At 41.9% G+C, this 25593-nt stretch overlaps 1 protein-coding gene across 1 annotated transcript in view; it reads left to right on the forward strand.

Moving 5' to 3' along the window:
* Nucleotides 1-25593, forward strand: part of LOC139351063 (glucosidase 2 subunit beta-like) — a 118724-nt gene that overhangs the window by 24509 nt on the left and 68622 nt on the right. Inside the window, exons 9-10 of the mRNA XM_070992721.1 lie at nt 11960-12046; nt 23359-23428. Of these exons, the coding sequence (XP_070848822.1) occupies nt 11960-12046; nt 23359-23428 (157 nt within the window). The remainder of the gene's footprint in view (nt 1-11959; nt 12047-23358; nt 23429-25593) is intronic.

Here is a 25593-nt window from a genome sequence, read left to right on the forward strand (position 1 = left end):
TTATTTCTCTGATCGCTTTAAGACACTCTTAACAAAATTGTCTCAAAAACTTAACTTGTCATAAATGCAAATAGGATACAGTAATTAGTGCTGAAACGATTAGTCGATTCATTGTTAATTGTCAGGAACATCCAGCATTTCTGACAGTGAAGTAGGCGCTTTAATGCATTTGAAATGACAAGCATTTTCAGTGTTTTCAGCTTCCCTAATGTGAGTATTTGTAGCTTTTCTCTGGTTTGTACAATCGTTAATTGAATATCTTTGTGTATTAGACAAAGACAAATTAATCGCTGATGCAAATAATCTTGTAAAAATGCCTCCCATAAAATGTTTACAGCCATCAGCAGTAGAAACCTTCACGTTGTTTCATTGTGACAGACTGACAGCATCCCACAGATCCAGAAAGCACCTGCAAAGCAAGCCGGCCTGACGTGACTTCACCTTTCTATCTTGGCAACAACACCGAGCTCTCTTGATGTTCACAACATTCGGTGATACCCGAAAAAACAAACAAAAAAACAAAAACACCCGATGTCTCGTGTTGCCCTCCCACCCCAAGTCAGTAGCCACAAGGTCAGCCTCTCGGCCCGGCTCTTCACACCATCTGTTTGGACTGGTTGACATTTGGCCCTGGCCAGCACTGAAATCTCACTTCAGAGGGGGGCCCCGGCGTATTTGCATTCTGTTTTATATCAAGACAGCAGATTTCAGCTATTCAGCTCTCGAAGGCAAGAGTCAAGATCTTCCCTGAATTTGCAAGATATTACTGAAGAGAGAGATTTCGTGGTACACATCGAATCAGCAAGTACCCTTTACAATGTTGTGCTACATACAGTAAAATGGCCTTTTCCTGCACTGCAGTGCTGCATATAAATTTCTCATTACACCCAGAGTCCAGATATAACCCCCAACTGTAATTGTTGCACATTTAATCAACCAAAAGACTGCCAGGTTAGAATTCAAATCAGCAGGCGTCACAGTGCATCCCGCTTGATGATGTCTCGCCAGCCTCCAGGAGGGGGCAGCAGGCCTCTAAGTTGAGTGCGAGCTAATGGAAAAATGGAAAGTCACATTCACAGGTCATTTAATCTCTTTGTTTTGTCATGGGCTGGGCCTCCGGTGCTGCTTTCCTGCCTCGCTCTCTCTGTCTCTCTCTCTGAAAAAAAAAAAGAAAAAGGGAGAGATCCCTCCCGTTCAGATAGGAACAATCCTCATCTGCCTCCAAGAATTTCCTTTTTCATGCATTTGCGGGGAGGTTTTGTAAGCTTGCAGTGATTCTAGGATTTAATTTGTGTGGTCTGAGGAGAGTTCTGGATGGGACTATGAGAGCAGGGATTTTTTTTTTATACTTTCTGTATTTAACTTTATGAAATGGCTTTCTTTGGAGCGATATATGCTCACTGTGAGTAACCTAGAAGTTTGATATCTGCAGACCTTAGCTGTACTCTTACTGATCTGACTGCGTGGATGTAGGCCATGATGTTACAGTAGTGTATGCACAGGCCTGCGGTTCCATGCTGTGGTTGCTTGTGGATTATACAGTAGTCAAAGATAGCCATACATGGCTTACACTGCATGATCTCAGTAACTTCGATGGTAGAATTAGGTATGTGCAGGCAAGCCGAGTCATGGTAGTAAACACTGGCAGCCATATACGGGTTTTGCATATCATTTTCTGTACTCCAACAAGATTATAGTCTTGTGCTAAAAGCCTGCTGGGTATATGGGCCTATCTGGGCTGATGGAAAAAGGGGGTTGTCTGCGCCTTTCCCCCCTCAGTACCATTCATCACCTCCCATCACACGCGTCATGTTTTTGCTTCCCAGCTGGAGTGCTTTCAAGTTATATAATGCGAAATGACAGGCTGAAACCAGAGGTGGAGTGATATGCAGTTTGTAGAGCTGAGGTAGAGAAAACTGACCTGCTAGAAAAAAAATGCTGTAATGTGTCATGTTCTTTTGAGATAGGAGCGCAGCGAGGGGAGGCGGAGGAAGGAGGGTGCAATGCATGATTTGGGTGGAAACTGTGAAAGACTTTTTTTTTTTTTAATTTGTTTCTGGGTGCGCACCTGACACTCCTCAATCTCTCGCCTTGCCCTCCTCCCCGGCGCCTCTAATCTTCTCCGCACTCGTCTTTTGTTATGTAACTGTCGTGATTGGATGTGCCCGAGGTCACGCGGGTGGCACAGGTAATGGAACCAGCAGGAGGTCAGAGGCGAGAGAGTGAAGGGGCAGAGCGAAGAGGCATCGCTTTATGCTGCTCCAACAAGTCCTGACAGAGGCGTCTCACATCACGAGGCGCCTTATTTATCTGTATTTTTGCCATCTGTATCTGTTTATCTGTCACTTTTTTCTTATTTACAGTTTGTTTCTCGACAGAGTTTTGCTGTTCTTATAAGCATCCCGACGAAATATGAAAAATAATGGCAGGGAAAAAAATGCAATGTATAAAAAAAAAAATACAACACAGTGACAGACTTAAGAAAGTTGAATCCCACAGCTGTGTTTGTACCGCTTTGACTCCATCGCTGAAAATTCTGTCTTACAAGCAGTACTGACAAACCAGCCTTGAAGCAAGCTCAAGGCAATCATTTGTATTCTTATCAGCTTTAACCACTTGACAAATACTATTGATGTTGCACCCGTGTAACTGCAGCTCCCAAGAACAGAGTACACACTGTGCAAAGAGCGACGTCCGCGGAGAATAGACATCGGTTTCCAGTGGGACAGTCTCTGCGAGTGCCTCCCAGGTAAACACATTGATCAGGGATCTTAAACTGTATCACAAGAACAGAAAGGATGTTTTAACAGTGGGAGCAAACTCTAAATACCCCCCAACATGTCAGGAGCATTTCAGATGGATTATTCCTAAATTATGACAGAAAGAAGATAATCAGCTTATTTTATGTACATGCATTTCTGTCTACAGTATGGCTCAGGGTGGATGGTATATATGATATATTATGATATAAGTCACAATCCTTAAGGTTTCAGCTCTCGTTGATTTGGCGACACCTGTGGTCACTTGTGGTAACAACAAGCGCGGTTTAATAATGTCCCCCTGCATGGTTTTAATGTGACGCTGCAGCAGTAGAAAATGTTGAGTGTTCCTTAGCCGTGACTTAGTACAGCTCTGATACGGCTGTAGGAGAGGGAACAGTAAGTAGTAAGGCGGATGAGGCTGAAATTAAAGACCGCCGGATTACATGCTGCATTGTTTCCTGTGAATGCCTCATTTGTGTGAAGGCAATTTCAATCCAGGGCGGGAATGAAAAGTAACACATGAAGTGGTAATTACAGAATGTAAATGCTTTATATTTAATGGCCAGCGCCAAAAAGGAGGTTTGAGTTCATGACAGTGTTAAGGAAAACTAATTTACAGGAAAACTATGTAAAAAAACCCAACTATTTTTCAACCAGGGTCTCAGTCACATTTGCACTCATCACTGTTGTTGCAGAGATTTGAGAAATTCAGCAAATCATATCAGTCACATATCATACACAACATATAATCATTTGATTTGAAAGATTGACTGAGTCCAGTAAACAGAGAAATTAAATACAGGAAGCAGTTTCCCAGATTATTGGCTGTAGCTAGCTGCATCAGGAGCTATGCCTGGGTTTCCATTCAAATGTATTGCAAATTTTAAGCTTGTTTGCTTTCATTGATGTTACGTAGGAAACACAAAGGAAGTATGACAGTTGTGTATTTTTCATGTGTAAATGTGAGGAAGGTTGCATCCGATCTGTGCGGAGCGATGAGGAGGCTCTGCAGGAACAGCTTCTTCCTCTTTTCTTAGGTAATCGTTCGCTACGTCAGAACTGCTTCCATCTCCCATTTTAGGTCCATTAAAACGTCAAACAAATGTAAAAACGTATGAAATTGGCTGCTAGTTTTTTTAATTTTGCCGTTTCTGTCAAAGTTTTGTAATATGATGCTTGATAATGCACAAATATGTTGGACATACAGCTCATGACACAGTCGACCAAAAATAGACCCATTAATATGAGACCAATATTGGTGTAAATTGATTTTCACAGCCTTGAAATCTTTGATATGTTTCTCAGAATCTCATGTAACACACCAAACAAAAGTTTTAGAAACATGTCAAACTAATACTTGAGCAGCTCATTTTGTTCATTTGAAGTAAATTTGCTTGAGATTAATTAATTAATTAATTAATTAACTAAACAACAGACATGACCAGTAATGACAATAAGATTCTTCTGAAAGTCAGTAAACAATAATATTAAGTTAATGCCGGCCCTGAAGTGTTGTCGCATGCTGATCACATGTAAACATGTGAATAATCGAGCCTGAGCTGCATTAGCTTGCAGACGAATTGCAGAATCCTGTGTTTTATCTCTAAATATCAAGTCACGCCGTCTTTCCTCTGACCCCAGACAGACCACTGGCTCCTGGAAGAACATGTTGTTGAAGAACCTCGTGTCCTCTGTGGAGAAACTGTTGATGTGTTTTTGTGTTTCCATGGTGACCCTGCCGCACAGCACATAAGACAATAATGAAAGCTCTCAAAGGCCGCAGGGGCACCAGAATAGTGCACGTCCTCAACGTTTCAGCCGTTGTGGCGCTTGGAGGAGTTACACAACCTGACGTTCACCCTGAGAATGTTTCCTTCCCCCATCATCTCGGGGCTTTTGAGACCGGCAAAGATTGGGCTTGCTAGCAAAGGGATGACACACGGAATGACAAAACTCCTGTGTCTGTCTGTCAGGCTTGGTCTTTATCCGACTGACATTTGCTGGCTCAGGCTCATCCAGGCTCCGGAGAAGCCAGGGATAAGAGTCAGACACAGATGGCTTTTTCCCTTGCAATTCTGTCTAGCGCGAGATTCAGAGGAGGGGGGAAGAAAATTGTTTCCAAATCTTCATCCTGTTTTTACAGACTCTCTGAAATATAATTGCCTCTACAAAAGTAGAGAAACCAGTGAGTCTTCACATACTGCAACAGTGTGTTATTGTCTTTTGTAATACGTTCTCTCGCTGTGCTTTATTCTTTCTTTTTGCTGTGCTGACCCAACCTATTGGTGATTAAGGCTTGATAGGGCTGTTACTTCAGCAGAAACATTTCTTGTCCTCTGAGTAAGTCAAAAGAACAATGCAAGAATGCCTTGTGCCATTTAAAACTGATGAGCCAAAGCCGGCATGAAGGAGGAGAGGGGAGGTGTAGGTGTTAAATTGATTGGCGAGAGAAAAAAGCATCTGCTTTGCAATAGCTTAACAGTTGCCTCAGAAGCACGCCTGCTATTGTTTCCAAACAAGAATACCCACTTCTGTGTGCCGAGGAGTGTCGCCTTCAGAAGAAATGTGTGAGAGGGATAGAAATTGTTGCATAAGAAACATTTAGAGACATCTTCTTTTTTTTTTTTTTTGCAGCTTTCCAGGACCTTGATCTATTTTCTTTTTTCATAGCCGCCTCAACTCCTTTTCTGTTCTCCAGACAGTTCAGAGTTAATACGTGGGCAGAGAACAAAAGACAGGGGATACAGGGCTGGAGTCAGCAGCTGATCCGATGACAGAAATGGCACCGAGGCGAGAGGGTCCCAGGTGTAGTCATGACTCAAGTAGCACTCCAAGATAGAAGGTTGTGATTGAGGGGGGCAAGGAGCGAAAAAAGAAACATGCGGGGCATCATGGAAGCTTGCATCCTGTGTGACAAGCCGCCTGTCGTGTGCATACTCCCTGACAGCAGGAAAAGCAAACAGACAGGACACCTGACCCCCTTGACCTTCACCAAAGTACGACAGGACTCAGACTTCTGTTACTGAACAGCAGTGGCATGAGTGTGCACCTCTCCTGTCTCTGTATTTATTTCAGTGAAGTTGGTCCAAGCGTTAGATGCCACCGGTGCTCAGATACCAAGGGCTCAGCAGAGCAGAGTTCCTGCTGCAGTGGTCAGACAGGCTAAAGTCTGGGCCTGTAGATCCAAAGCATTGATTGTGACTTCGATGCCCGGCTGAAATGTGCTGTTCCGTTGCCGTTGTCACTCAGAAATAGCTGCTTTTTATGGGCGCAAATCTATTCTAATGACAAACTACGCTTGTAATATTCCACGCACAACTCATTGTTTTCCCTTTGCCATTCTAACTAGCTAATTAATAAAGCTGTCGATCACACATCAAAGGCGACACCCAGGAAAGAAAAGAATTCCATAATTGGAAATGGTCTTGGGAATTACACTCCAGTTAAACTATGTCTCCTAGAAAATCCTGTTAACATTACACTAATTTATTTTTCCAATCACATTGTGGTGGGAAATATTACAGCTGTCCTAATACAGTGGTTCCCAACCTTTCTTCCTTGAAGCCCCCCTTGCCTGTGTCCAAGACAAGCCAAGCCCCCCAACTCCCGCCCGCATACACGCACTAAAAGAATAAAGTGATTAATTGCAAACTTTTATTTGTAAAAATAAACAGCAGTCGTAGGTTTTTGTTCTTATCTTGGGTGTGTGAGTGCCATGAGTCGATTAAACTATAAAATAGTTAAAAAACGCTTTATTTGCTGTGGACATTGAAGGAGACAAATGAAATATGTTGCCAGTGCACATTTTACTGATCCGTTCTCTATGGGCATTTTGTGTCTTGTCTTTGTTGTTAATTAGCATTTCTTCATTATGCTGATATAAATCCAGGTTACATGACATTTCCTCCCTTATCGTCTTATTTGCTGTTGCAAATTAGTAGCATATACACCTGATTTCAGGGAGCCAGGGTTTACCCCTTTGATTAAAATTTATGTCAACATATAGACAAAACATTACTTGTGAATAAACAGGAGCAGCAAATATTATAAGCCAAAACAATGGCAATATATAAAATGGACCTCTTTCCCCTAGTATTTAGAATGACCGGTCACCAGATGCCTGCAAAAGCTAAAGCTAACTCAATATACAGTATTAGACTGCAAACACACTGAACTCCTCCTCCTCCATCATGTTAAGCAGCAACAGTGAAGGCGTACGACAAAGGTAAAGCACGGCCTGTTTCAATCTGAGCATTGCGGATACACATGTTTAAATATAAACCAGCGTGTTGTTGATGAACAACATCTGCTCGGCTGTTTTTCAGTCTGGAGGATGATCTGAGTTCCACTGAGTCACTCGTCTTTTGAAAACTGGTTCTGTAGTTGATTTGTCACTAAACTGAGTTGCTGAGCGCCGACTTGGTTATCATTGTGTTGCTGGTCAAAACGCACCCACGCTCGCAGGTGGCAATTCTGTGCACCGGAGCGCACATTGTCTGGCTTTTACCGAACATCCAACAGTAGCAGCTGGTTAAAGAGTCAATACTGAAAATACAGAGAAATACTCTACAGAACATGCTCATATACAGAGCGTGTGTCATGCGTCTGTGTCATTTGGATACAAATAGCAGCTAGCACCGACGCACACTGTTTATTTGCAGGGTTATGAACATAATTTGTGGGTGTTTGTGTCTCTATAGTTTTATAACAAGGTTTAAACTGAGAACCTGATTATGCTCATGTTCTCATGCTTGTTTAATCTCGGCCTCCTGTGTTTGTTATTCAGTGCATTTCTACATGTACCTGGTGTGGTTGTGCGTCTGTGCACTTAAGTCCGGATCAGTATTGTTGTCACTCTGCCTCCCTGCTTCTTTCTCTTTTCTCACGCACTCCCCTCACTCCCTCTACAGAGTGACATTCATTAATTAAATATGGTGTACTGCCGCAGGATGTGCTTCCCTTTCCACTATCTCCAGACACTAATAATTACATTGGCATTTAGCTCCGTGATAAGCCGACCCTATGGCCTTTATGAAATGTTCCCTGGGCCCGGATACTGAGCAAAATATAGACTGATGCGGTGCTATATATCGATCCATCTGCCTGTCTTCTTGCTTTTATCTTAGGAACAGAGGCACAGTTCATTAGCATGGTTAAAGAATCTAACAGCAGCAATCTGATTTCTGCACCAGTAAAGGCTGAAAATGAGCTTTGCTGGAAATTTGCACGGTGTTATTTTGTACATAGGTGGGCTAAAATAAATAAAATAAACTGTCAGCAAGCAGTTCAAACAGCTCCGGCAACAGATGTTTTATTTTATCCATCCAATAGTCAAACCCCAAACACATTCAGTTTACAATTAGAGAAGATCAGGAAAACCCCAAAAAATCACATTTCAGAAGCTGAAATCGGTTAAACTGCCACTTTTGCTTAAGAAAGTACTTAAATGATAATTGGATTTTATCAAAACTGCTGCTGTTTGTTGCAGCTCTAGTTGACGTACTGCTAATATGCTGTGAGGACAAAATTTTCACTCCATATGACTTATCTGCTTCAAAAAAAAATAGAATATATTTACTGAGATCGCTTGAATGTTTCTAAAATAAAACAATGTGCGAATGTGACGGATAGATGGATGGATAATTGGACGGAAAATAAATATTTAGACGTTTCATATTTTCGTCATTGATTAAACTGTCAAACTGTTTTTAATTAATCCATGAATTAGTTTAGTCTGCCGTGACAGAAAATGGTGAAAAATGCCTCACTGCCTCCCTGAGCTCAAGGTTAGGTCTTCACATTTCTTGTCCACAAACCCAAAGACATTCACTTTAGACGAATATAAAACAGTTTTCAATTAATTTCCTGACGATCAGCTAATTGATTAACGAACACATTTTTTAAGAATTCAGCATTGGCATGTGTGTACCATACCTGTGCCAAAAATCAAGGCTGCTACCTGAAAAGCAAAGTATTCCAGCGGTCCAAGCCGAGTCTCTTTGAAGTTCAATCTGAGTCTAAAAACACCAAATTTTATGCTGACTTCCACTGACACACAGAACACTTAGATATGTACCAGCAGCAGTGTGAATAAGCAAAGAAATGACAGGGCAGAAAGCTGAAAGCTCAGCTGCAACAGTATTTACCTTAAGGATTTTTCCTCTGCAGATACAAGTGAAGTTAGCTCAAAAAAAGCTTTAGATTATGAAGTTTGATTTAGTTTCACCTAATTACTTTGCCCCAGGTGGCCTAATCAGGGATATTACGAGATTATTATGTGTCCTATCAGCGTCAGGGATGAATCAGTCAATGCTTAAGTCGCAGAGACTGTAAACATGCATCTAGCTTGTAAAAAGCTGACGCCTACCACCTTTAATCAGTAGTCAGCAAATAGCCTGCCACCACTTCCCTCAGTCACTTGGTGTTGTTTCCTTGTTTTATTGAGACTTTACTTTTATCTTTCACATGAAATAAAGATATTTCTTGTCGCCTGAAGGTCTAGACAAATGCCATAATTCCACAGAGCGAGCAGTGTGAAACAATCACTGCAAGTCTGCCAGAATAATCTCTGATCACCAAATTAAACTTGAGATTTTGAGGCTCACTTTTTTCCAGAACGGTCGTGGCTGAAATTACCAGGAAAGGTTTCAGTGAAAGCCATCTGGGCTTCAAATTGGACCTCCGCACTCGGGGGATTGTATGTACCATTCAGTATCGGCTAAGATGACCAGTGTTCTTGCCACCCTGGGAAATCTGCCTCTGACTTCTATTATTTTGGTCGATGTTTCCGCCCTCATCTGTCAAAGGGCCTGAAAGGGGATCACTCGCAAGTACTTTTCTATCCGAACAGCATGCTGTGCTGCTGTATTTGCTGCTGGGTAGTTGACTGAGCGAAGGATGAAAGCTTTAACTGAGTGACAGAGATGCATGGATGAGGCAAACTGACATAAGTAGCTGGCAGCTTTATTACATATGTGACTTTCTGTGTACATTCAGTATGCACACATGCTGTATGTGCTTTAATACTGCGTGGGAGTGGTAATGTTTTCACTTGTGTGGGTTCATGGTAATAAATGTCTCATCTTTTTCTTTGTGCTGTTTCCACATATTTGCAAGGTGATACATTTCATAACTCCAACGAGAAACCCAATATTCTCTTGCCAGGTGGATATAAGTGGTATTTGTAGAACTGCTTCTGGGACCAGCTGGATCTATCAAATAACATAACGCAGTATGTAACAATGTTATTTGATCTTTCCTCTCTTCTTTCTCTCTGTAAGGCAATATCTTTGCATACCGTTTTATCAGCCCTCATGTTCGTTTGACTAAATCAACTACAGAGCTTATTTGTCAGAAGCGTTGGTGAATTTTCACATAACGGGAGTCAAATCGCTCAGAAATTGAAGTTCAGATACAGTTTGCAGGCTGAATTTATATAATATCACATTTTGGTTGAGTATTTTGAAGGACTTTTTGACTTTCTTGCAACATTTTGGACTGCAAACACTGTTGTTCCCTTGTCATCAGCCAGATTTTTTTATTCCACTAAATTAACATGGACAGGGTGGAGGCTCATTCCAGTTGTACACCGCGGGAGTGGAAAAGGTTCACATTAGTTCTCCAGTCATCTTTATGCGCTTAAACTGTTAGCCAAGCAAGCAAAAACGATTATTGTGATGGGTGTAAAACAGATGGGGGAAGCATGAGGATTTCCGCAACCGTGAGTCTAATGCTTGAATCTGTGGCAGCTGCTTAACCGAACAGAATCTGACAAACTGCAGAACATGGCTGCAACTGAGGGGGATTTTCATGATCGATTCATTTCAGTTTAGTCTGTGAAATGTCAAAAAATAGTGAAAAATGCCCATCACGACTTGTGAAACCTGCGGCGATGCCTTCAAATGTCTTTGTTTTGCATGACCAGTAGTTCAAAACTTAAAATGATTTTATTGCTGAGAGAAACAGCAAGTCCTCACAAGTGAAAAGTCCCATCGAAGCATAATTTTGCTTATTCATAAACAGAGGTCGACCTCAAGATACAAAGAGCATGTCACCCATAACAAAAGACTAAAAAAGACCGAATGCTGCATAACAAACTCTGAACTTCAGCCTCGAACAAAACTCGCATTCAGCTCATTTCCTCTCGCCGCACACGGCATCATTTGCATGCATTTCAAACAAACACATTTCAGTTTGGTTTTGCAAAGGCTACCTAAGCACAAAAGAACTTTTCACAGCACCTGCCTTCCTGTCCAAATGTCCACATCCGCAGCCGTGTTTATTATCTTAGCTTAATTGTGCATAGTATCTAAAGGTCAGTGCCTGCTGTGATACATCGCTGCCAAAATGGCTTCCAGGGGACACTGTTTCAGATGAATAAACACTGAAAGCTGCACCACCTTCCACCCCTCCGTCCCCATCCTTTACCTTCCAATGCACAGCAGCATCACATTCGGCTCTTTCAGGCCTCGCACAAGGCCCTGTGACTGATGGGCGTCCACTGGTACGCACCGCCTCACTGCCTTCCATTTCAGCAGGCAAAAGACAGCAGATTAATTCGCTTGTCAATTTTCCCCCTCCTTTTTTTTTTCTCGGCAGGAGTTGATTCCGATACGAGGAATGATGTGTTTGTCCTCCAGTGAATTAAAACATGCAGTTTATCTGTATAACTACAGCCTTTTCCGTGATTAATGGTATTTGACTTCTATAAGCAGTAAACTTCTTCCGTTTGGCTGTAAAAGCTGATTTAATGAGAGAGTGACTTGAATAGATAAGCAGATATGGCAGCGGGGATTATTGGGAGGTGAGCTGAATGGGAGATGGATGGTGTGCGGTTTATTATCAGTCATGTAATGCACTTTTCATAAGCCCATACCTGTGGGGGCCAGCAGGCACTCTGCAATAGATGTAAGATTACGAGCTTGTGTGTGCATCCTAAGATGTGTGTCAGAATGTATACATGCTTTTGAGGAGATGTGTGCATTTGTGGCGCAGGTCGTGTATTTGGTTGTATTAAGAATTTACAAGAGAAGACAACATGGTCTATGTTGAGTGCCTGTGAAGGCAGAGAGGCTCTAGACATCCCCCCCATGTTTGATTCATGTGCTGTGTTTGCACGGTGTTTGTATGCTATTTGACTGTGACTAATTATACTTTAATTAAAAAGTATTTGAAAATGACTCTTACCCCTCTTGCAGGCTTTGTTGGGAGGAAGCCATCAGATGGATCTCACCAAGTTTCAGCACACACTCTGGGACATCCTGACAAAAGGAGACAGTGTCAAGGTGAGCCCCAGCGTTCTTTATTTCCTCTTTTCTCTTTCTTTTTTTTCCATTTCTTCTCACTATCTACATTCATCCTTCACTCCTTCATTCCTTTATTTCTTGGATTAGTTCCCAGTTAGACCAGAAATTGGCACAGAAGAATTCATTGACTCGTCCTTGTGAAATAGGTTGTGCTGGCTCCATAGTGACGTTTAGGATGCTTTTGTTTGAGACCAATCAAATGCATCACTGCAAACCACGGGAGAACGTTCACCAATGCCTGTTGGTCAGATGAGTCTGGGGCGGGAGAAACATGGCTATGCAGTTTAACATGGAGCACTGGCACAGTTGCATTTGCTCATAACTGTGGGAATTATTTGGCCAATATACCAGTCAAAACTATGCCAACAGAATATCGAATGCAATCAGAGGAAACGTCTTGATGTACTGTACTGCTTCTCACTGTGCAAAGAAGATGTGCTGCCTTCACACGACTGATCAGAGCAAGGGAGCTAATATTGACCGTGTACAACAACATGCTAATGCATACCTGGCTACAGGAGCCATTTAGCTCAAACTTGCAGAGTACACCAGGTAGTTGAGTCAGATCACATTCCCACAAGAAACAAACTGTTCCATTCGAGACTGGACTGAGACCACCTCCTGTCAAGCGTCTCAGTGTGGTTGTTTTGGTCCACACCAGAGCGCAATCACGACGAAGCAAACTGATTTAACTGGACTAAAAAGCACAAGTTTGAAAACATCCTGAGTAGTGACTACTTGATTCTACTCACTGTCGTATCACTGTTTATAAATGTGCTAATGTGAATGTATGATTAGCCACACTCGCGGCATGGTTTTAGCGATGCCAGTGTTGGTCCACCTCTTCGCCCCAGACTGAAACGTCTCAACAATTATTGGATGGATTGCCATGAAATTCATGGTCTCTCCTTGTGAAATTTCTCCTCGTCTAGCACCACCATCAGATTAGATTAATTTATACCTGCAAAACTGATAACACTCCCACCAACCTCAGCTATACTTAGTGTTAAGTATTGATGTTATCATGCACATTAAACACATTAAACTAATGTAGTGGATCGTGGAACATTCAGCTTAAAATACCACTGTGTAACACAACCTCACAGAGCCGCTTGAACGGCTGTAGCCTCCTAGTTGGTATTGAGACATTTATGTGCATCTTTGCAGAAGCAGAATTCCAGCTTGACACAGCTAATACAACAATTTCCTCCAGTTTTCTCCCTATCCTTTCCCTCAAAGGACACTGTCAAGACAGCTTGCAGTGGGTAAAATGTGGGGAATTTGCACATTAAAGTTCACCAAAGTGTGTGTGAATCCAATGATTACATCGATTCCACTGAAATGAATTGACTACATAAATGCTGCGTGTATACATCATCGATCCCTTCCTTTATGCACCTATAGCAGATCGAAGTCTTTCCCTCTTTGTGCCATTTTACTTTGATCCCTACCCAAAACCTTTCCATTGGCTGTTAGAAACAACTTTCTAACAGTGGCTAGATAGATGCGCATAGGAAAATAAAGCACCGCTGTCTTCACCGACTGTGTGCAATAACCTCCAAGAACAATTTCGAGAAAAGAGAAAATCAAGACGATAAGCACAAAATGAAGAAAAATCGTGTTCCATTAACAATAATGTGCAAAAGCTTGATTACTCCAGAGTTGGAAATGGAGCCACTGGTGACTTGACGCAGTGATGTTCTGCTAGTTACCAGAGAGTGATTAGATTTATCTTATGCTTCTATCCTATCTTGACAGCCACAACACAAATAACCTCATAATGCCTTCCTTTCTTCAGTCTGTGTTAATTTAGAGTCCCTAAACTGCCGTCATTTTTCTTTCCGAGCGCAGGTTCATAAACCACGTTTTCATCTGACAGCTAAGCCTAAAAGAAAATGTCCGTGCCTCTCCCCGTCTCCTGAACTGAGGACGCGGCGAGTGCGAGATAGCATCCTTTCATTTCCGCTCCTCCAGATAAAAAGATGAGAGAGGGAGAGGACGAAAGTGAGGCGTATCGCTGGGCAGCAGTGATTGAGTCCCATCGCTAAGCCACAGCGAGGATCTGCTCAAATAACCCACTCTGGCGATAAGAAGCTCGTCATTTCCATAGACAAAAAACATTGGGGTTCAGATTAGATTTCACCGTCCGCCTGGCTTCTCTTAGTGTAGCTCCATCATTGAATATAAATTATAAGGCAAACTCCTGTCCGCTGTCTTTACATGAAAACCCCACTGCAATGCACATGGACTTGAAATGGAGTGGTTTTGTTTGCACTATTGCTGTTAGAAGCAGCAGCAGCAGCAGCACTAGTCTGAATGTTGATGTCCCCTTACAAATATCACCAAAACTGCCTCTTTTGTTCTCCTTCCATTGTAGAGTGATTACAGGTAGATGCGTTCATTGCTACCATGGTTAATTACTGTAATGCTCTCTTTTATGACCTAGCCAATGAAGTCTTATAAAATAAAACGGCAAATCATCCAAAATGTGACATTGCTGTTGTTGCCCTTGGTTTTCAAACCTCTATGGTACCAATATATTTAGAAAGTATGACCTTTCTCGATCTTCCTTTTCACAATTTGGGCTAGTTATCATTTAGAAAATGTGCTTTTGTTGCCAATATGATGTTGATGTTTCAGTAATAGAACCAAAACAACATTCTTTTTATACCTCAGATTGGGAAATGAACCATTTTTTATTTTGACATATGCTAGGTCCCTGCATTAATGTTCAATAAATAACCTTGCTTAAAAGATCAGGAAACACATGGCAAAAGAAAGAAAACAAAAAGGTTGTCCTCCAGGTCAAGACTGACCTGGAAACAGAAAAATACTGTCTGTAAGATGGACAAGTGATGGATGTCCAAAGGGCCTCAAAGGATGTTGATTGGCCTTTTAACACTTATGAGGCAGCTTTTAGTGGATATGTTTGTTTATTACTTTATTACTTTCCACAAATCATCCTTGGCTCAAACATAAAGGTTAGGATATAAGTAACGTTTGAAAAACTGGCCTCTTAGCGATCATCCACTCTCATGTCAAACATTAGAAGTGTTGACTGAGGTGTCCAGATACGACCCTAGAGGTGCATTGATGTTCATTTTCTGTGAACCTTGAGGTGTTTGAAAATGAAGAGCATTATGTCTTTTCATCCGTCCTATACTGAAAGTATTTCATTTATTAATGGCCATGGCTATAGAGTAAGTAGGTTGGCTGTTTGGACATCATCTTGTGTTATTAGATGAGGACAGGCTGGTTGGTTCAGTGCAGGGTTCTTGCGTGCAGTAGATGATGCAGTACAGGGTAGTTTTTACTCTACTGTTGTTTGTTGTGCACGTCTTTTTTTTTCTTTCTCCTGTTGATATTTTATCATCTCTGTGAGGAAAGTGAAGGCTTATTGGATTTTAGGATATTATAAATTTTTTATGTTAACGGATTTCCGCTGGTGTGATGGAGTTGATTTATTCTTCATTGCATGAAACGCAGCTACAAACCAGCTTGTGAAAAGCGCTGATAAGTGATAACCATTTATCATCAAGCAATCTTAAGCTTTGCGTCTGTTTGCTGTAGGAGACATGTCAGCTGCTATGTGCCACTTAAACATGAGCGTGACACTTGGATTCTCAAGAGGTCGTCAGCCTCTTGTAAGCGGTTGAGTTTCATAGCTCTTCACTGCCTGATCAAGCATCTCCGTCGCATCCATTCCAGCCATATGTTCAGTTCGCGTATACCATTCATGTTCTTGAAATGTCTAAATCACAAACCCTGAACAGGAAGTGAGTGTATTATGGAGTGTGCTACATTAAGACGGGCGACTGGCGTGACCTTTTTACACAGATACAAAGGACTTGGTCTCATTGTCATGTTGAAGCCTTAATGGTGTTTTTTTCATTCCGCACTTTCATTACAGACTTCATCCCAGCAACAGAGGCCGTCAGAAATGCAGCGGCCATGACAGCGTTCTCTGTTTCAAAAGCAATGCTACATTACTAATGAATCACCTCATCTGTGATGCAGCCTAATTAGGAGCTAATTGTCCCTCAGTCTTTTCTCTAATGCTATATGACTTAAACCTGCCTTCTCTTGCTGTCATCATCATCATCATCATCATCATCATCATCATCATCATCATCATCATCATCTTCTTCTTCTTCTTCATCTTCATCATTGTCTTCTTCATCTTTATCATCTTCCTCTTCTTTTCCTTTTCTTTATCATCATCTTCTTCTTCATCGTCATTATCATCATCTTCTTTATTTTCATCATCATTATTGTCATCATCATTTTCTTCTTCTCCATCATCATCATCATCATCATCATCATCGTCGTCGTCTTCTTCATCTTCATCATCTTCCTCTTCTTTTCCTCTTCTTTATCATCATCTTTTTCTTCTCCATCATCATCATCATCATCATCATCTTTTTCTTCTCCTTCATCATCATCATCATCATCTTTTTCTTCTCCTTCATCATCATCATCTTTTTCTTCTCCTTCATCATCATCATCATCATCATCATCATCATCTTTTTCTTCTCCTTCATCATCATCATCATCATAATCATCATCATCTTTTTCTTCTCCTTCATCATCATCGTCATCATCATCATCATCTTCCTTCTCCTTCATCCTCATCATCTTCTTCCTTCTTCTTCTCCTTCATCATCATCATCATCATCATTGTCATTACCGTTTCTTTTTCTTCTTCCTTCTTCTTCTTCTGCTGATTCATTCATTCTTTCTTTGCATTCGTGGCTTCCCACCCCTCCATCAGCATAAAAACATTATAGATTGCCTCACTCAGTGTTCAAAGCTGCTTCAGACTGGTATTTGCAGATAGATCTCATTGGTTAGAGTGGCAATAAATACTCGGGAGTTTCAAATGTCAAAGTGCGACCTGGTTGAGAGCAATGAATTTACGGTCTGTAATTTACTCACAGCAACAGCACTAACGGCGAGCGTTGTGACAGTGTGCTACATTCACCTCAAGCGTCAACGACAGTAAAGAATTGTCATCACGCGTGAAAATATTTTGGAAAAGCAGGAGCCAGCAGAGTCAGCGGCCCCACCAAAGCAAGCTTTGGATATTCAGAGAGTGCAGCAGAATTAGCAGAGTGTTTTTGAGATCAGGGGCTTTTGCTCTGGAGGCTGGCGCGCTGTTAGGGGTACATTTGTGTGAACATTTAATGGACCCCCTGCTGGTCTCTCTCTGCCTCCCCCCCACCCTTTGTAAAGAAGCCTAAGCAAACCTGACATCAAGAGCATTTGGGGGACTCTCCATCTATCACATCGCAGCACATTTTTTGCCTTCCCCTTGCTCCCCCCTTCTTTTTAAGCAAAGACAACTTTGGTAAATATTTCATGGGGTACATTGCTTCAGTTTCACCGTGTCGAGCAGAGAGAGTGGCACGCGATGACGACTGACAGGACCATACGCCGGCGCCCGCTAGGAGACAGCCTTTCTTCTCGGTCTGTCTTCCTGACACTCCTACTCCTTTTTCCCCTCCCGTTTTCCTTCTGTCACAGACAACAGTTCTTTCAGGCGAAGTCTGGCTGCTGATCATTTAGCTGTTTCTTTAAATTTTCGTATGACTGCAAAACTTCTGCCGATCCATCTGATGCTGTTCGCTAAAATGCCAACATATGGATACAAATCTGGTTTTGCACAGACTGCAACATTTATAGCACTTAATGATTTGATACACGCTTTTAAGATCATACAGAAACTTGACTGTGCCTCTTTTGCCAACTTTGATGTTTACACTGAGCAAAGTATAAAATTATCTTTGCAGAAGGGTAGTTATTGTTTCAAGAGAATCACTTTTCAGGATACACATTGATTCCATCTGCCTTGCTGACCTCAGCCTTCCCTCAGCGGCGCATTATAGAAATATGCTGCATCAACCATAAAATAATACCACCAAATAATCACTTTTGTTGTTTCTTTCAGCACTAACCAAACTCCAGCGCCAGCCTCTCAATATCATATTTCTCAAGTGCAAGCTTCAATGATTGCCTTTACTGTTATTGGAAGGCACACTTCATTTCCCTCTCCAACATTCAATTTCATGGAGGGATGAGAAAATGCTGCCTTTCCATGCTACTTACGAAGATTTGACAACACTACAGTATGCTCACTTTGCCGCCGCCGCCGCCGCGCCGCCGCTCTCTCCCTTCTCTCCTGCTCTCTTATTTAATAAACAGTGTGCTTGCTTGACTTACAGTAGGTTTCCACCTTGCCTTGCTCAGTGTGACGAGCAGCTGAATGGTGTCACAGTTAACAGGGGCGGCTCAGTTGCTCTGTTGTGACAACATTCGTTTGATGTAGAAGTGGTAGTCCTCGGCTGCCATGTTCTCCCCTTCTGCTCTTTTTCTTGTTCCTGCTCTGTCTGGATCTCACCGCTGTCACACGTTGGGGAAGCCAACTGGCATGACCTGAAAGTGTGACGGCGACACGCAAGCTGCCATTTTCCTCTCCGTTGATAGCCGTCCAACACGCGCGCATACATAAAGAGAAATGCAGTCATTTTCCTAGATTAAAGAACTTTAATTGGCTCTCGCTCTTGTCTGAACTGGTGTCCCAGGATGCAGCGGAGGGTGCCAGTGATGTATAAAAGATGCTATGTGTTTGTGTATGTGTGTGTCCCTCATTTTCATAAATTTGTGTGTTTTCATCAAACTTAGTCGCACATAAATCTGCCATATGTCCAAGAATTCATCACTGACTGTAGTTTTCAAAGTCAAGTATGCTGCTAAGACAACCAGCAATATGCTCATCTCTCTCTCACTCACACGCACTGAAACAAATACCCCCAAACTTTTAAAAATGCAGTATTCATCACATCACTTTTGACTGTATCATTACATCTAAACATAGTTTTACATAAGATTTGGCTCGTTCAGTAAAGGAGCTGAATGACCTGCAGTTACCGTGATCGTTTTCAGCCTCCAATCTCAGCTCATGTGTGAGAGTAAAACATAATAACATGTCATAATAGACAGGAAACTCTTCTCCTACTGGAGGAAGATTTTGTTAGGAAGTGCCATTAAAATTAATCAAAAGATTCACTTGTTAAAACCACCATGACTCACTCCGTCACTCTTCTGGCTGTGAGCTGGAGATACAGAAGAGGAAAGCGCCAGCAGCCATGTATGGGATCGGAAAAAGGAAAACCACTCAGGGCGTCTTTGTCCTCTGTTTAAACAGTGCCACAGAGGGGGGGATAGAGGAGTGGGAGGAGTGGAGGGGGGGGCCAGGGGAAGGGGGGATAAGAGAGAAGAAGTTTCTCGCAGCTGCCCAGCCTGAGGCCCAAAATACGAGGCGCTTTCCTCGTCGCCGCGTCACCAGCCATCCGTTCTCGCTTGTCATTATTTTACCTCTCACAGAGCGCACACGCCGTCTCTCAGGCACATATGCACAGTTACATCGCCACACACTGTCTGTGCCGCCTTGATCTACTCTTAAATGCTGCCAGCATCAGATCTTCCAACAAGGCCAACTTTAACAGAACGGAAAAACTGCACAAAAATACTGAAATTTTCTTTTTTTTTTTGCTATTAAAATAGTGCATGATTGGTCTGTTATATTAGAGGAGGTGGCATGTTATTACAGTGGAATGGTTAATAATTGAATTACTGATATTACCCAGTGCTCTATAACTATATTTAGCATTGTTATCAATGCTCACATACTGGTCCGTACTCTGATGCTGTTTTATCTGCATTATTGTTCATAGCACCCAAACAAAGCACGTTTCAGCATTGATTTTTGGTTCTGTGGTGTCTCGCAAGTATCAACACATCCACAGAGACGAGCAAGAAGCGGCAGAGATGGTGTTGCATGATTTGATGGCTTCCAGTGGGTTTCAGCTATTAGCGATTGGTCACACCAGCATTTATGATAACAGTATTTTCGACCACAGTCGCTTCATTTCAATGGAGTCTCACTTGTTGAGCTGAAGTGGAGTTGGGCTGCGATTTCATGAAGAGTTCAACTTTGGAGGACTTTGACACGCAAGACACTGTCTTTGTGGAAACATAACCAAGTAACTTTAGTTGCTTGGGTAGAGTTGCTTAGAGTTCAGTTGGCAGGTAAGAAAGTGCTCGTGAGTCATTCTTGACGTGGTCATAAGGGGTTGCTTCGGAAGGCACGGAAAAACAGCCCGTCTCACCGACAAGTGCGAGAACTTCTTTGGCGCAGTGAGTGTGGAGCTCGACAAAAGGTCCACGCAGCAGGTCCATCTCAACCCTTCACTCTGCACTCCCGTCCAACCTCTGCAGAGGCTTCCACAAATGTCACACTCGAGTTCAGTCTGCATTAGCAACAGTGTCACGAGGCAGAGGAGAATCTGGGAGCTCTGCAAACATTGTGCTGCTGCCACATTTACCGTTCGACTCTGCCTCTGCAGAGATGCCAGTGACTTTGGTTCAGCTGAAACCTGAGTGTTAAATTGCTGTAGCAGCCTGTGTTTGATTTAACAGAGAGCTGTCGGACACTGAGAGGTATGGCCTCACAGTGCAATCTGTTCTATTGGGCTTTGTGGCAGTAACATATCCATCAAAACTTTGGCTCGTGGCAAACTTCCATCCATCTTTACGTCTCACCTCAGCTAGACATAGCTGACCGGCTGTAACAGAGGCTGTAAGCAACTGACTGTCAGTGCTACACCCTGCAAGAAATGTCGAGCCAGAGCCCGACAGGGGGGGGGAATGTGGAGCAGCAAACATGGAGTCACACAGATGTACACAAAATGCAGATTGCACAAGTGCATTCAAATGGACAAAGAGCATGTGACACATTAAATAATGAAAATATTCTGTAAAATATGACACATTCACCAACTGAGCATGCTGCTAAAGGGAATTCAGTATAACACACACTTAGAGGAGGCCATGTCTCTCCTACTTGGCTGTTATGAATATAGGTCTGCCAAACTGAGCAATAGCACGCACAAAACACTGAAAGTATTACATAAGTTAGGAGTCTCTGTGATTATTTGAACCTTAAGTCGGTGCTCAGGCGGCTATTTAAATTGCATCAGTTCCTCTGATGTAAATGTGTATAGCCTTCAACTCCCTTAGAGCTTTTAGTCATTTATTTTGATTAGGGCTGTATTTATAAGATAAGTCTCTTAAGTAAGTCGCCTGGGAAGATGGGTTGGCGAGGATGGTGGTGGGGGAACAAAATGAAGTCTGTTTGATGATTATAAATTCAGAAATATCTGCTTGTCAATTAATTAGGCGCTTTCTGGGTATGTGTGCCCCTCTTTTCATTTGGTGGGCCTGGCTCTCGGTGGACAAATACCCACGGTTCGCCCATTGTATGTCTAAGCCGTTACACACATCTCCGGCAGCAGGGGAATGGAGAATAAAGATCCTTCAAAGGCAGACAGTTTTCAAGAGCAAGCCTCTGTTTTCGTGTGCCGGCTGATTTCTTGAAGCGGCGTATGTGGCCGCTTGAAGGCTTCACTCTGCCGGCGTCTCCTTCTCACACACAAACAAGAACTGGAGAATGATGTGGACATTAAAAAGATAGGTAGGGGGACTGAGAGGACTGAGCTCGAAGTGATGCTCCCATTATTTCTGCCTGTCACAGTGCAACAGTACGTGCAGGAAACGTAGCTCGTTGAGGCTTTTGTGGCGAGGTGAGCGTTGACTATTGTTGTGAGGGTACACCATTGTTAACCAAAAAATGGGCTGTGTATTCCACATCAAAAATCTGAAAAGCATCAAACATACCTGGACATCCTTCAGCTTTTCAGTTCCGACGTGTTGCTGTCCATGTCCAGAAGACAATGATTGTTTAGTAATCTTTACACAGGATTTTAAATGAGGAAATTTTCCTGCAAAGTCGGGCAGGAAAGCAAACATCGCCGTGCCTCCAGAGGAGTTGGACATCGACTAAACTCAATGTTATGTTTATTTTTTTCACTGCTTAATCTCCAAATCCATCTTCCCCTGATGTGATCTAAGTGGGTACTTTGAACCTTGTCGTCTTCATGAAGCTTCTTTCCACTGAATCTGTTTTATGTCATTTTTTTTTTGGTTTTGTTTTCATACTGATACTTGCCTGTCCACTTAATTGTCTTGTATTTGCCCTGGTCAGCTTGTCATGTTTGCCAAGTCAATGTCAAGATACTCATTGTTACATACATTGATACAGCATTGTTTTCGGGTAAATTACTAGAACAACACAGAGCTGTGATCAGTAGATTGATTTTGGTATCAATAGACATTCCCTTCCAGATGTTTAACCTGAGCTGACAAAGCTTCATGGGGACAACATTTCTGGATTATCATTTTAAAAGATTGTTTGAACTCTGTAACTTAGTGACATCTTTTCTATTCTTTTTTTTTTTTTTGGCATGACAATTTTCACATTTGTTTTCAGCCCAATCTGTCAAAATATTCTGAAGCCCAAATACCGCATGCGATGTCACAGCGATCTGAAGCAGGTGGTGACTCACATTGCATTTGGTGACGTCTCTCACTCGCACAGTTGAGTTTACAGTCTGGTTTTCCAGTGAAGGGAAAAACGTCAGCATGCGACACGTCTTCAGATCAGACCCATATTTCCTCCGCTGCATATGTGGGAACACTCTGCAGAGAATGGAGACATTTTTATTCTTTTTAATTTCATAATAGAGAATGCCTACAAGCATCAACAGCAGAAGACTGCACAGCTGTAATAACATTTTTCTAACCTTCCCAGCTAGAGATAAACGTCAATATGTTGATATTCAGTATATCAATATTTTACTGCTAGAGCTTAGCAATCAGCAATATTTACTCTCGGAAGGATTTAGCGATTATCTCCTTAAAGTCTTCCACAAGGTGAGGTTCCACATTGTGACTTGGAGCTTTCTAAATGAATGTGGCGTCTTAAAAAGAAAATTAAAGATCTAAAATTGTTTTGGCTCTGCCTGTTTTTCCCCTGTGACCTAAAACACAACACTAGCATCCAGGCATGTTGTCTTTCATCATTAAACTGTCTTGCAAAAGGCTCCTGGGAGCCTCCGAGAGCACAGAAAGGAACCTTGTATTTTGCAACATCAAGCGCACAGTGTCTTCAGCGTCTGCTGGGAGGTGCATATTAGAGTCATGGACTTGAGCTGAAATGATCTTTCAAAATCACTTTCTCTGTCAAACACACACACACACACACACACACAGGCACACACACACACTTTTGTTGTCGCTTTATACATTAATGCAGGTGATACCCAAGGTCTTCTAAGTGTATGGATCTTTGACCTTGTTTTCTGTGCCTCTCTGCTTCCATTATGTGCTTGTAGATCAAAGACACACAAGGTGCACCAGGCAGTCTGGTGGGTGACGATCATCACTTAAAGGCAGCTGACAGAGGTAAGCTATTAAACCTCACTGTCCTCTCTACCCCGGCTGCTCTTTTGGTCCCCACATAAAAATCCCTCCACATAGAGTTGCTTTACGTGCCTGTGTGTACAGATATTAATGCGTGCGTGAGTTCATTTCTGGGATTAAATGAATGTTTTTATGGTGTCACAAATTTTAATAACGCCCCAACGTTTGTTTATGCCTTGAACACATGAGGTTTGTTTGTTTATTTTGCCTGATGCTGGTTGCATATGACTTTATCAAGGTGTGCCCACAATGGATCAACTGGAACGTGCGTGTAATTGCACTGTGTTTAGAGAATTTGTAGTGCTTCTCTCTAAATAAAAGCCGAGGATGGAGCACACATGCCTGCTTGGCAAAAATGGCCCACCTCAGGGAGGGTATGGTCCAGCCGCATAAAAATAATAGTGTTGTTTGGGAGGTATGAGATGGCAAGGTGTGAATATAGAGCATCACGAGCATGCTGCTGAAGGCCTCTTCTGAATTTGCAGGACAATAGAAATACTACAAATAAAGTCAACAATGAAAGTCATATTATTTTTTCATTTTCATATATTATTAACAATATGAGACAAGCATACAGATGGAGCACTGGTGGTGAGTTTGAGTTCAGTGATTTACTTTGCATAGAAAAGCCACCGGCTGCCTCGACATTCACACAAGCAGAGATGTTTTTGGAGCTATTTTACAACAGCCTGATGCCGGCCGGATTTCATTCAGTCAAGTCCTTCACCATTGATTAGACGTGCATAATTTTGATGCTCTTTCCTTCCCCTTTGATCAGCTGTTTTACAGAAAATCAATGATTTTGAAGTTGCCGTTTAAATCATTTGTCATTGACGTCACAAACAAATCCAACACATCATCTCTCCATTTCATATTATGATGAACTGAATCTGTAACCAGCAGTCGGAAAATCCAATCAGAAATAATTTGGAAGATATTAGTAACTAGTGCTGCCAATCGATTAAAATATTTAATCGCGATTAATCTCATGAATGTCATAGTTAACTTGCGATTAATCGCAAATTAATCGCACATTTTTATCTACTTTAAATGTCCCTTGAATTTACATGGCTTAAACTTTCCTTTCTCAAGTTTCCCTTGAACATAATAGCATCCATATGCCTCTGTCGAAAGCCATCCATCATCGCCAGGTTTTGACAAGGAGGCGCATTCGCTGTGTGTTTGGCCGTCAAGTGGTGTTTCAGACTGGATGTGCTATGTTGATAATTCAGTTCACACCGACAATACACACAGATAACTTTGCTCTTGTCAGTTGCCCCATCGAGCAACTTTTTGAAACTAAACTTTCCATTCAGAATCTTGTCCACATCCATTTTGGCGTTTCACACTTGACATCCACACAAACCGGTAGCCTACTCTTTCACAGCTAGCGAGCAGACAAGACCAAACACTTGCGTGGGGCGTGCCTATTGTTTTGTTTCCGGTTTACAATCGGATCCTGTAGTTTTTCTTATGTTACTAGCAGTGGCCACAGCTTAGTGCACTAGGTCACAAAAAACGTTAATCTTGTGATAAAAAAAAAATAACGCCATTAAAATTGATTTGCGTTAACGCGTTAATAACGCAATATTTTTGACAGCACTATTAGTAACCTAGGATGGGGTGTATTTTTAAAGGCAACTAAGTGTAAAAGGTGATGCAGTTGTAGCATCTTTCAAAGACGAAAGTGAGAGTAAGGTAGTGATGTTCATCATCCGCCAATCAGATATAATTCTAATTAAGTTAATAATAATAATTAAATCCAATTCTAAATATAAAAAAATATATAGTATGTACATGTTATATACTATATGTCTGTGTGTGTCTGTGTGTGTGTGTGTACATATATATATATGTATCCCCTGGAATCTTTTTTTAAAACACAGTTTGTGCTGTTGAAATGTATGGGCACACAAGGCCAAAGGGACTTCTTCAGCAAATATAGCTATCCAAAATAATCTGTTGCTTGAATGCAAGCATACCTAGAAGCCTGGCTATTGTCTGAAAACAACAAACAGATTATCCATGCATAAGAGAGCTTTGTTTACCATGCAGCCATTCCTTTGGCCATACTTCCAAACAAATCTAAGCGTGCACCTAGCGTAGATGTGTGGCTGATGCAGAAGGCTGTTTGTGTGCCTCGTGTT

Source organism: Chaetodon trifascialis, chromosome 23 (assembly GCF_039877785.1).
Source record: "Chaetodon trifascialis isolate fChaTrf1 chromosome 23, fChaTrf1.hap1, whole genome shotgun sequence".
Taxonomy (NCBI): Eukaryota; Metazoa; Chordata; class Actinopteri; order Chaetodontiformes; family Chaetodontidae; genus Chaetodon; species Chaetodon trifascialis.